The sequence below is a fragment of the Loxodonta africana genome, chromosome 10 (assembly GCF_030014295.1).
Source record: "Loxodonta africana isolate mLoxAfr1 chromosome 10, mLoxAfr1.hap2, whole genome shotgun sequence".
NCBI lineage: Eukaryota > Metazoa > Chordata > Mammalia > Proboscidea > Elephantidae > Loxodonta > Loxodonta africana.
Window position 1 is genome coordinate 91478629 of NC_087351.1, and position 13029 is coordinate 91491657.

At 37.5% G+C, this 13029-nt stretch overlaps 1 protein-coding gene across 10 annotated transcripts in view; it reads left to right on the plus strand.

Annotated features, from left to right (window-relative positions):
- Positions 1–13029, plus strand: part of NRXN3 (neurexin 3) — a 1785202-nt gene that overhangs the window by 836388 nt on the left and 935785 nt on the right. For all 10 annotated transcript variants that reach the window (XM_023546430.2, XM_064292808.1, XM_023546429.2 and 7 more), the window contains one exon: positions 900–1019. In XM_023546430.2, the coding sequence (XP_023402198.1) occupies positions 900–1019 (120 nt within the window). The remainder of the gene's footprint in view (positions 1–899; positions 1020–13029) is intronic.

Consider the following 13029-nt stretch of genomic DNA (forward strand, 5'->3'; position numbering starts at 1 on the left):
ACCGACGTGGCGTAGTGCAATAGTTTTCAAACTTTAGAACTCATCAAAATCGCCTGGAGGCTTGTGAAAACATGGATTTCTGGGCTGCACTCCCAGAGTTTCTGATTCAGTAAGCCTGGATTGGGGCCTAAGAATTTTAATCTCTAACAAATTCCCGGGTGCTCTTGGCCTGGAGACTATATTTTGAGAATTACTGCTGTAATGGTTTAGGGCGTGGGTCTCAGAGTAGTCTACTTGAGTTTAACACCAAGATCCTTTAACTACCAATGTGAAACTTTGGGTAAATTATTTTCTTCCATGAGTTTAGTTTGCTTATTTGTAAAAACTTACCTCTTGGAAGGGCTTAATGAGATAAAGTAGACAAAGAGCTGAGCATCCATTGCCCATTACCTAAAAGAAATCAGTACAAGTTGGCTGCTATATCATCATCATCATCATCATCCATCTTTTTAATGTCACAAAGTAGACTTTGGGGACTTTTAGTTTCAGGATAAAAAATTCTGCCTTAATTCATAAGAATCATGGGGATGGGTTTTTCTACCTTTCCGTTACAGGTTTAGAAAGACCATGTTCCAAATGAGATCTCTATCCAGTTGAATGGTAGAGATGAGGCTCTTTTGCAAAGTCTACCTAGAAGAGAACATTGTGTTCAGCCCTCTCCCTTTTGTGTCTAACAGTTGGTACATCGTTTGTGGCTAAGTGTGTATTTCTGTTGTCTTTGGTATATATTGACTTCTTGTTGCATGATACAGAGTTGAAAGTTTTGGTGGTTGTGTCTTCTAATGTTTTGGGGCATGAGAATGATACATTTAGGTGATTGCTTTGGATTTGCTTAGTTTTTTAACACTTCTTCTCCCTCCTTTTTTTTCTTCTCTCTTCCCCTTCTTGTACATTTCCAGGACCCAGTACCACCTGCCAGGAAGATTCATGTGCCAACCAGGGAGTCTGCATGCAGCAGTGGGAAGGCTTCACTTGCGACTGTTCCATGACATCGTATTCTGGGAACCAGTGCAATGATCGTGAGTACAACCTTCTCATACTTGGGATTTTTTGAAGGAGCTTAGAAGTTTGGAGAAAACTTAAGTGACAATATGTCAGAGGATGCTGGTTCTTAAAGATTCATAAGAAATTTTCCAGAAACTTGAAAAATAAAGGACTAGTGCTTTTATGGGAAGAGCAGAGATGTTTCTTGCTCAACAATATTGGATATTCTCTCATTTTCCTTGCCTCCTATAGTTTTTCTTAAGATAAAAACACCTGTGACTGAGAGGGAAGAAGAACTCAGGCAAGATTTTTATTGTAAGGGATTCAGTTCTCTGTTAATTAAGTCATCTGGATAATGATTTGGGGACTCTTCCATTTTCATTGCCTAAAATTTAGAGGATATTTATGGAAAGTAGCTATTTTCACTAAACAGATTGTTTAGAGAATTTTTTTAGTTCTTCCAAATGATGAAGACATTTAGAGTACATGTTTTGTTTTTCCTCCAATTTGATGAGTTTAAAGTATTTTCAGAGCTCTTTCAAATATAAGACAATGATTCCGTCTGGTTAAATATATTGGTATCTTTTTGGCTTATATATAAATGGTTATTCTGTTTATACACACATTTCTCTCTTGTGGGTATATTTATGTGTGTACATCTGTGTATCTTGATCACATTAAAAGACAGTCTTGTGACTCATACTTAAGGCACATCAGTTGATTTAGCTCTAAGAAGAGACTGGTTTTATGAACATGATTCTTGTCCTGACGGTAATGATACTTCAGTGCTGTGGGTGTCTGTAAAACTGGGTCTTCATTTCCTTCCTATGTTATTTTTGTAATGCATCCACTTTTAAAGAAGAGCAAACCCTTGAAATTTCTAAATACCTATTACTGCAAAGAGATTTTCTAATGTAGTCTTGGTGGTAGAAGTTTGTTTTACAATCCAAAATGATCATCGGTTGGCCTCATAGTTTTATAGAAAATGAATGAATTTATCTGATTAAATAGTAAAGGCAAGTTATCATTTGCTCACATGGGAGCAGGCGCCAATTACACTATCTCCACAACGTTTTCCGTGTATGTAGTTGTATCTTGTATTTCTTATTTCCGTTATTCCTCAGTAGCTTTTTGTTAGTCATTCAAAGTGCACTGGGGAAAAATAATTGAGGAATTTGGCAGTGCAGAGAAAAAATTCTTTGATACCTGTTTATCTAAATGTAAGCACCTGCCTCTGTATCTGTAATGAAAAGGACATGATGCCTGGCAAAATGTTTTGGCATCAGATTGCTCTTGCCAATTATCTTTGGCATTATTTAAGTAGTGTTTCCATATTCATGATTTGGGAATATCAATCTACTCTGAAGAAGGCGATTATATGGACACAACCAAAGTACCTGGGGAACTGAGCAACATGATCTTTCTTCCCCTCCCCAGTTTGTTTACATAGGGATTTTTTTCCCCTAAATATCAGTATATGCTTCTTTATTCTCACAATTGTATCTGATATCACATATACATACCACTCCATGTCGGGAAGATACTCTGCACCCAGAAAAGGCAGAAAGGTAAGTTACTCCAACTGTGGCGAATAAGCACAATCTTCAGAAGGTACGTATGGGTTTTTCTGTCATTGACCAGTTCATCTCTGTCATGCAGGATCAGACATTATTTTATGGTAAAATTCAACTCAGGTACTTTCCAGCTTTCTAGGATTGTTTCTGATTTTTTCATGAGCAGATTTGGGCTCAGTCCAGAGTGAGGACTATAGCGTTATCTGCCGTGGACAATTGTTGATATATAATGAAGGACTGGAGCAAGAATTAGGAAAAGTGGTGTTTCTTTTGTGGCAGCAGCTTCTCATCCTTCAGAAATGTTTCTAAGATATTCAGGATTAGGGTAATACATTTTGGATTTCATTCTGTAAATAGTGCAGTTGAATATTTTGCTTGTAGGAGAACCTCTGGGCCCAAACGACTAAAATTATCTGTTTGGTTAGTCCCTTCGTGAAGAGTGGACTAGGGCTCCTATAAGTGGATGGCTGTATGGAAATGGGAGCAAGTACATTTTAATTACAGAATTTATAGAGATATATTGAATTTAGATATACAGGATGTGACTATAAGCTCAGAGATAAACTTTTAATGAAACGCAGCCAAATTTATAAAAATGATAGGTCCTTTAAAATTGCTACGATGATATCCCTGTATCCAATGATTGTAATTCAAAGTATTTGGGGTAAGTTCTCTTTTGAAATTAACATCAAAAGAGTTTTTTTTTTTTTTTGTCTAGAAAATTGCCTCACTACTTTACCTCATAGACCATTATTTTCTATATCAACCTTGATCCTTACAGTTGTAATTTGCTAATTTATTCCACAAACATCTTCAAAACAAAGCTACCCATCTGATGTTTATATGCCTACTTATGTAGAAAACTCTTGGTAGCTTAGCCTCCATCAGGAGTTGAGAGTTAACCCCCATGTCACCAGTAGAGTTGAAAAAGACTCATGGTTGTTATCGGCAAAGGCTGTGTAGGAACATGGTAAAGGAAGGAGAAAGGAGGAAGGGTAAAACAAGTTAATGGAAGAGAAATAAGGACAAAGGGGGAGGGCTAGAAAGAGAAGCATGAATTGAGTTTTATATGGATGAGTCGAGATGCCGTTAGTAATTGCTTGGTGACATGCATCACTTGCCTTTGACTTAAATAACAGAAATAGGGCAATGCATTGTAAGAGGAAGCTACAGCTACCAAGGAAACCTGGTTTTTACCCAATTCTTGGGAATAGAATGTTCTATAAAATGTTGCATATATCTGACTTATATTCTTTAAAATGCTGTCATAAAACTATGTGAATTGTCTAGAAATGCAATCTGATTGTAAAACATATTTTTTGGGGGGGAACATTTTTATATAGAATGTTGCATATATCTAACATATATTGTATTCCTTAAAACGCTGTCATATTACCGTATGAATTTGTTAGAAATGGGATCTAATTACAAAAGGTATTTTTTGGAGGGGGACCCGTTTTGGATATTTCATTTACGCAGGTGTTTCTTGGGGCAAGAGATTGATCTTCAATGAAAATAAAAATATCTCAATTTATAGCTATAAATCCTAAAATAGAGAGCTGTTGAATAGGGAGCTGACTAGGTTTTGATATTTTTCAAAATAAAGCATTCGGTTCATAATGTGTAGAAAAGTTCTGCATTTTAAGTCTCTTCTCACTTCTTCTAGCATTGGTTCTGTCACCTGAGACATTTTTTTTTTCCTTGCCTTTTTGCCATATTTGGTATTTGTGTGGAAGTTTAAGGTGCCGTCACATAGATGCTGCCTTCGTGAGTAGAATGCACATTTTAAAATTGCATCTCATTTAGTATGAGTAGGCCAAGGCTGGATGATTTTCACTTTATCCCATCATTCCTTGTGAGGGCACGGTGAGTTGACGGAGGCAGTGAGGTGAATTTCAAGTTCACTCTGTATAGATAGCAATGTGCAGCTGATATGGTGGTTGCAAAGGTGTGACACACACATCCCTGGCTGCAGTTCTGTTTCTACATTCTTTCTGGCTAGTTGCCATGTGTAAAAATGACTCCCTTGTAATGGGTAGAAAACAAGTATCACCTTATTAGAAACCCAAGTATAATTGATTTACTAGTTGCCTTGTTGTTGGGTGCCATCGAGTTGGTTCTGACTCATAACAATCTTTTGTGAAATAGAACGACAGACTTCCCAGTCCTGTGCCATCCTCACAACTGTTGCTATGTTTGAGCCCATTGTTGCAGCTACTGCTTCAATCCATCTCATTGAGGGTCTTCCTCTTTTTCACGGAACCTCTACCTTACCCAGCACGATATCCTTCTCCAGGGACTGGTTCCTCCTCATAACATGTCCAAAGTACGTGAGACGAAGTCTCACCACCCTTGCTTCTAAGGAACATTCTGGCTGTATTTCTTCCAAGACAGATTTGTTCATTCATCTGGCAGTCCACAGTATATTCAGTATTTTTTGCCACACCACTAATTGCCTTACAAAGTTTTAAGACATGACCTTCTACTGTTTCATGTAATGGTAAAATCGTTGGTGGTAAATGGTAAAATCATTCTTTACTTTAGGTTTACTTTTAGCACCTTTTTGAAACCACAGTGAACCTACCCTCCCCAGATGCCATTCTGAGTTAATGTAGGATACAATAAGGTCTATGGAAAGACAGATAAGTAAGATTCTCCAAAGATGATCTTCAGCACCTCTGAAAAATTTGAAATAGAGGACTGATTTCTCAGAGAATGAACATAACCTGAAAGCCAACTTACAGCACCTGTTACATTTTAAGAACAACAAATAACAACAAATGGAACTTTAAAGGGTTCTTATAAGAATATTCTTATCGGATATTGGGATCTTACTGGTATTTTAGATGAGATCTGAGAACCTGGACGATTCCAGCATGTCATAGCCATTATGCTATCAGGGAAATTTAGAATCCATTCTTCAGGTTGTGTGGCAGCACCGCTCCCATTGGAAACCAGCTGTTGAATTCCTTTCTCCTCCACACCGCAGGATGCTGTGCAGAAGCACAATTCACATGCACACACCCACACATATAAATAAGGATTGTCGTTTTAGGGACTTTTTAAAAATAGCAATTTTAAACATCTCGTATCTTCATTTGACTGGAGCCCTAGTGGTGCAGTGGTTAAGAGCTTGGCTGCTAACCAAAACGTCAGCAGTTCGAATCCACCAGCTGCTCTTTGGAAACCCTACGGGGCAGTTCTACTTTGTCCTACAGGGCCTCTATGAGTCAGAATCGACTTGATGGCAATGGGTTTTGGTTTGGGTATCTGTATTTGCCACCATTGTTATATTTTTCAATGTACTGCTTTGAGATGCATACAATTCTGGGGTCATGTTACTAGTGCTGTGTGCTGAAGAAGCAAATGTGGGGCAGCCTAGGACACGTAAGTATTTAATACACCTCAAGTTCTCAGGTTTAGGAATTGTTATAGCTTTGTGGGGGTGAAAAGGGGGGAATAAATGTGGATCCTTAGCCCATTGTCACAGCATGATACCAAGTGGTGCATTGCTAGTCATACATTGTGGGCTACTTGTTGGAGAAATTGCTAGGTTCACACTGGCATGTGATAATAGATGTTCTTTGCTTTCACCAAATCAATATGAAGCAACTGTGGATTGTGCAGACAGTGGAGTGTGAAGCACCTTTTCATACAGTTTTCTGCTGGAGTGGCTGTTAAACTGCACTGTTGGCTATTGATTGGCCTTTTGTTTTTTATTTATTGTGTGGATTTATTTATTTTTTTAATGTAGGTTGGTGTATTGATTAAATCTGTTAAAAACACATTTCCTATTCAGGCTTCAGAAAGAAATAAGCAATGTATGCATTACTTAGTGTACAAACAAGGGGACACGCTTGTATATACCAATTCTGTCTCTTGGCTGAGTATAGGTACACAGGCATTACATTATGAGCCTATGTTATTACTTGTATAGCGATCATTTCCGAGGATATCAGACTACAATATCTTTTCAGTTATGTGTTTATACCCCAGTTCTCTTTTCCCCACCTCTGCTTGTCCAGCAAATAGGCCAAATTTGAGACGTTTACTTGTAAGACAGTTGTTTGCTACTTGGAACAGACTTAGTTGCTGTTGTTAATAGTTTCCATGGGGTCAGCTCCAACTCGTGGTGACCTTATATAAAACAGAACAAAACATTGCCCTGTCCTGTAGCGTCTTTGTGATTGTCGGTATGTTTGAGTGTGTTGTTTGGGCTATTGTGTCAATCTGTCTGATTGAGGGTTTCCTTCATTTTCACTGACCCTCTGCTTTACCAAATATGATGTCCTTTTCTAGCAATTGCTTTTTCCTGATGATGTGTACCAAATCTTACCATCCTCATGTCAAAGGAGCACTCTGGTTGTACATATTCTAGGAATGATTTGTTTATTCTTCTGGAAGACCATGGCCAGGGGTGGATTAACCAGTAAACAGGGTACATACAGGGCTATTTGTGCTTACTTACCAATCTGTAGTGCACAATTTCACATGAATTTCACCATATCAAAAGTGTGCAGAAAAACAGGTGAAATCGTGCACTACAGATTAGTAAGTAAGCACAAGTAAGCCTATGCATACCTTACTTATTGGGTAATCTTTCCCTGACCATGTCATATTCAATATTCTTCACCAATGCCATAATTCAAATGTATCGATTCTTTTCGCTCCTTTTTCATTTTCCAGCTTTTGCATACATATGAGGTGATCGAAATTACTATGGCTTGGGTCAGGCACACCTTAGTCATCAAAGTGACATCTCTGCTTTTTAAAACTTGACAGAGGTCTTTTCCAGCAGATTTGCTCAATGCAATATGTCCTTTGATTTCTTGACTGGATGTTAAATGAAATCATTGACAACTTAAATTTTTTCTCCATTTATCATGATATGGTTTATATGTCTAGTTGTATAAATTTTTATTTTCTTCATGTTCAGGTAGAATCCATACTGAAGGCTGTAGTCTTTGACCTTCTTCAGTAAGTGCTTCAAATCGTCTTTATTTTTGCCAAGCGAGGTGGTTTCATCTGCATATCACAGGTTGTTAATGAGTCTTTCTCTAGTCCTCATGCTGCATTCTTCTTCATATAGTCCAGTTTCTTGGATTATTTGTTCAGCATACAGATTGAATAAGTAAGGTGAAAAGATACAACCATTTCACACACCTGTCCCAATTTTAAACCACACAGTATCCCCTTGTTCTTTTCGAAAGTCTGTCTCTTGATCCATATACAGGTTCCACATGAGCACCTTTTACCATTTATTCATTCGCTCAGCAGACATTTCTTATTTGAAGATATGATAATAAATAAGATAAAGTCTATATTGTAAAGACATTACAATATAATGGACATGTGAAAGTGTGCCAATAGAAATATGAACAGAATATAGTAAGGAGCCATAAAGTGAAGGGAGGTCAACTTTCCCATGAGTTAAGACTGTAAAGACGAGCAGCTGCTGTTAGAAATTTTTTTTTATTTTAAATTGGAGAATAAGTCTTGAAAATTTTATATGTGGTTTCTAAGGAGGTAGGGTATAAAAGGAAGTAGGAAAAAAGAGTCAGGATTTCAGCAAGCAGAGAAATATGCTACAGCCACTGTTAGCATTGTAGCTGTTTCCTTCAAATCTTTATAGTAAGTATTTATATGACTAAGATCACACTCTGCTTAAAATTTGTGTCCTGTGCATTTTGTGTGACACTGGGTGATAGTCATTTTCCATAATATGAAAAAAAAAAAAAATTGGATTTCCTAATCTCCTTCGGTAGAATGCACGTTGTGGTGGTCAGTTCTTGGGGAAGAATCCCCCACGTCGAATTTATTGCTGGATCCTGAATATAGGCCTCATAGGGCCTTAAACTTCATTGATTTCATTGGACCATTGGTGGATATTGATCTTGAAAATTTACTTGTAATGAACCAAATTTTTAAAACATTCATTTTTAATATATAACTTATTAAATTGTAAAAGATATTATAGTAACATCATTAAATTAATTGGCTTTAGAATCAAACTCAGAATGCCGTTCCTAATTCTTACTTTGGAAAATTGAATTATTTATTTAGTCTCTTGAAACTTTGGTATGGAACGAAGTGTATAATAGGTACTTAATAAATATGTGTAGTTGTAGTTATTATTATTACTAATAAAAAATACTTGATGCTTATCAAGTCCTTATCATGTTTCCGACACTCTGCTAGGACAATTTTAAAGATATTGTCCCTTTAATCATTCCAACATCCTAAAGAAATACGTACTGCTCTTGTTCTGATTTTAACTATGAGAAAACCAAGGTCACACAGTTAGGAAGTAGCTGAGTAATGAGTACCTTGTCACGAAAGTTCACTTTCTTAAAAGATTTGCTTCTATGTCATCATTATTAAAAATACAGTGAAACCTGTGAGAGCCAAGTTGATGGGACTGCCTTGTTTTTCCAGATCTCACAAGTTTTCCACCTTGGAAAGGGTGCAGTCTTACCCCTTTTGTATCACTTGTTTTAGTGGAAAATATTTGCATTTTCCTTCTCTGACAAGTTTTTTCCTTTATGCAGCTTCCAGCTTTTGCAGGTTTTACTGTACTAGTAGATTAATTGATTAATATCTGTACTATTTACTAGACTAGGGTGCTTAATTCCAGGTGGTCAGATCTTCACAGGAAACCAAATTACATAAGAATATATGGTTGGAAAAGGGAAGCTTTGTGTTCTCGGTTCTTGATTTTATCTTATTCCGGCATCCCAAACACTAGGTATTTGTGTCTTAATACTCATATGAGGCCATTCGAATATTTTTTTTTTTTTCTGATTAACTGTGCTTGAAAGGAGAGCAATAAAAGCTATCCCCCTGGCTATTTATATTTTCATTCTCTGTTAACGCAAACCTTCTGATTTCCGTATGTTTATTATACTGCTTTTCCAATATATGTCATATAGGATAGTACATGAGACCACTGACGTAGAGTGAGATGGCCTGTGTTCACATCTTGACTATGTCCCTTAACAGCTGTGTTACCCTAGACAAGTTAATTCCTCTGTGCCTCTAAATTGGGGATAATTACGGGTCACATCTCATAAGATTGTTGTAAAAAGTGAGTTAATAATTGTGAAGTTTTAGGACATGGCACATATTGGCCCCTAGAGAACTGTAGGCTACTTTTTGAATGCAGTTTTCAAAAAATTCAAAACATGACTCATACAAATATAATTTTCAGAAAGCTATAAACAAAACTCTGATACAAATATAGAGTGAACATGTGTCAAATGTACTTAACTTCTTAATAAGGGAAACTGCGGGATGATAAAATTGGTCCAAAAATATTTGAGGAGCTGGGTATTTATAGGCATTAAAAAGAATATTAGAATACTAATTTAGATTAGATATAAAATTGGTTAATTTCCCACAGGGCAAAAATACCTCAACCTTTATCTTTTCTGCTGAACCAAGATCCACAGATTAACATGTCACCTCATAGAGCCCAGGCCATAATTAACAGTAAATAACACTGTCAGACACAAGTACAATCTCCTACAGAATTAAATATTCTATGGCTAGACCTGTTAAACAATGCCCCTCCCATATGACATTGAAAGGACTATGCCCTAGCCTTTTTTCTACATTTTGGATAACTTTTATTAACACTATCAATTCAATTTCAATTTTTTTACCTGAATATCTCCCTTGTATACATTTATCTTTTATTTTTTCACCACGTAACTGTGTACCAATCACTGTGCTGAATTTGCTCTGCCATTTTGTCGTTTAGCCCTCATGAGGACTCTAGGAAGTAGAAACTCTTATTATCCCAGTTTCACAGAAGTGAAAGGATTTGCATAAGGTCAAAAACTATTAGGTGGAAGGACAAAGATGCTGTTACATCTGTCTTACTGCAAAGGCTGGGCCCTTGACTGTGGATGCCTTCTAATACCACAAGGAAACTCCTTAGCGAGACCTCATCTGAATACATAGGCTCGTAAGTCCACTTAGCCACATAGAATTTTATGGCTTTTGTAAAAGCTGGAAAGTCCCAAATCCGTGGGTCAGACTGGAGGCTTCTCCTGAGTCACCTAGCTGCAGGGCTGGCGAACCCAAGATTGGCAGGTCAGACAGCAGGCCTCTGGCTCACAGGCCTCAGGAGGGTGATGAATCCCAAGATCGGCAGGTAAGCTGCTAGCTCAAGCCTCAAGAACTGGGGGTCAGATGCAGAAGCCAGAATGAGCTAAAGCCAGAGAGCTTTGCCAGAATGTCCACATATATTGGGTGCAGGCCACACCCCCAAGAAAACTCCCTTTCAATGGATTGGCTGCTCATAGCAGATCTCATCATGGAGATGATTACATCATTACATAGCTGCCAAACTACATCATAACTGCAAACCACTAAGAATCATGGCCCAGCCAAGTTGACACACCACCTTAACTACCGCAGGGCTCAAACATAGCAACAATTGTGAGGATGGTGCAGGACAGGGCAGTGCTTTGTTTTGTTGTATACAGGGTCACCGTGAGTTGGAACTGACTCTGCAAAACCTAACAACAACAACAATTGTTTAAGGGAAAACAGCTCTACAATTTATGAACCTGTTCCTTGGCAGGGCTTATTATGAGTTGTTGAAGTTTGTGGCCTCACTAATTTCATTTCAGCCATCTTCAGCATGCTGCATTTGTAGACCTTTTTTATTGCTTATGTTTAATTATAGCCATTTATTTCTAGTGTGCTTGGCTAGTTACTTATTGATAGTGATGGCAATAATCTACTGTGAGTCTATTGGTTCACAGAATATAATTTCTATATTACCTTGTTAGTCACATGCAGCACAATTTTAATGTATTTTTGAGTATAGACTTGTAATTTCCTACGTTATTTCCATATCTAAAGTCAAAGATGATATGAACTAATTTAACTTGGCTTGTAAAATACAGCTAATAAATATAACTTGGTTTCCCTTATTTTTCTCCCTTACCTATTTTTTAGGGGAGGCATTTTTAAGGTAAAATTCACATTCAGCAAAATTTGATTTTATGTACATTATGACAAATGTTTATACCTGTGTAACCAACATCTCAATTAAGATAGAGAACAGTTCCATCTTTCCAGAAAGTTCCTTTGTGGCCCTGCTAGTCAGGTCCCTCTCATTGCTAAGGCTACCACTGTTCTAATTTTATCAACATACATTAGTTTTGCCAGTTATTAAATATGCATAATGGAATCATACAGTCTGTGCTCTTTTATGTTTATTCTCTGTATCCCTGTGTGTGTTTTTAAGATTCCATGATGTGCCTGTATTCTAGCTTCCTTGCTCCCTCCTGCCTCTCAGCTCCATCTCCTCAAGTCAGGGAGTCTCACGGCCTCCACCTGGGTTCCCCCTTGCTGCTTCATGGTGCAGAAGTTCCCTCAAGGCAGTGAGCTGGGACAATCTTAGGTCTCCCCTTGTTTCTTTCATCTCTTTCAGGAATCACTGTCCTTCTTTGCCTGATGTCTAGTGCCTTATAAATCATGATTTCACATGATCTGTCCCTTTCTTGGTTGCTTCAGGTCAGATTGTAAGTCCATCTAAGATGGCGCAACCTCTGTTACTCCATCGAAGCTGGAAGCAGATGTCAGCGTGTTTCTTTTTAATTGACTTCATCTTTACATTTTGAGATTTGGGTGAGGTGAAGATGTGCTTTAAAGCCACAATCTCAAGTGCTGATCTGAGGCTTTTGTGTGAGTCCAGGAATGGCCCTGGCAGTGCAGAATATTCTGGAATCTGTTTTTGTGGATGATCATTTAACTCCAGTTACAGGCCTTCTGCAGTTAATGAAAATGCTGTAAGAAGCTGCACAAAGCTAGTTAAATAAATACCTGTTAGCGAGTCTCCGTCAAGTGTTTCTTCATTTGAGTTTCTGTTGTGAGGTCCCCATTGCTTTTTCCCTCCAGTCCCTCTGACAACACTTGATTAAGCTCGGTGGGCACAGCGATTGATTTAGCTCATGAACTAGCTGTTCTTATTATTTTCTTTACCCAGAATTATAGTTTACTTTCTCACCTGTCTTTATCCTGGGGATCTTTGGTGCCTGATGTCTTTTTGCCAAATGGATTTAACGAATGTTTTCAAACAAAAAAATTGGAGACTTTGGGAAAACAGATATGTTTCTATGCTGGGTAGTGTTTTGGCCTTTGACTGTCCCTATTTTGATCTCTAGACCCTGGTCTGCATTGATTATGTTGCTGCATTGTCGACAAAAGAAATTGACCTTGAATGGGATCTTGCATTGCTATGCTTTTTAGTTTTGAGTTTTGTTGACTTTTTTTTTCTAATAAAAATTTTACATTCTCACTGTTGAAAATCCAGAAGATATATAAAAGTACTAAGCAGTGGAGGAAAAATATCCCATAATTTTTATTAACTTTTAATATGACCTTATTTTGGAATAGAAGCCCTGGTGGTGCAGTGGTTAAAGTGCTTGGCTGCTAACCAAAATTTCTGCAGTTTGAA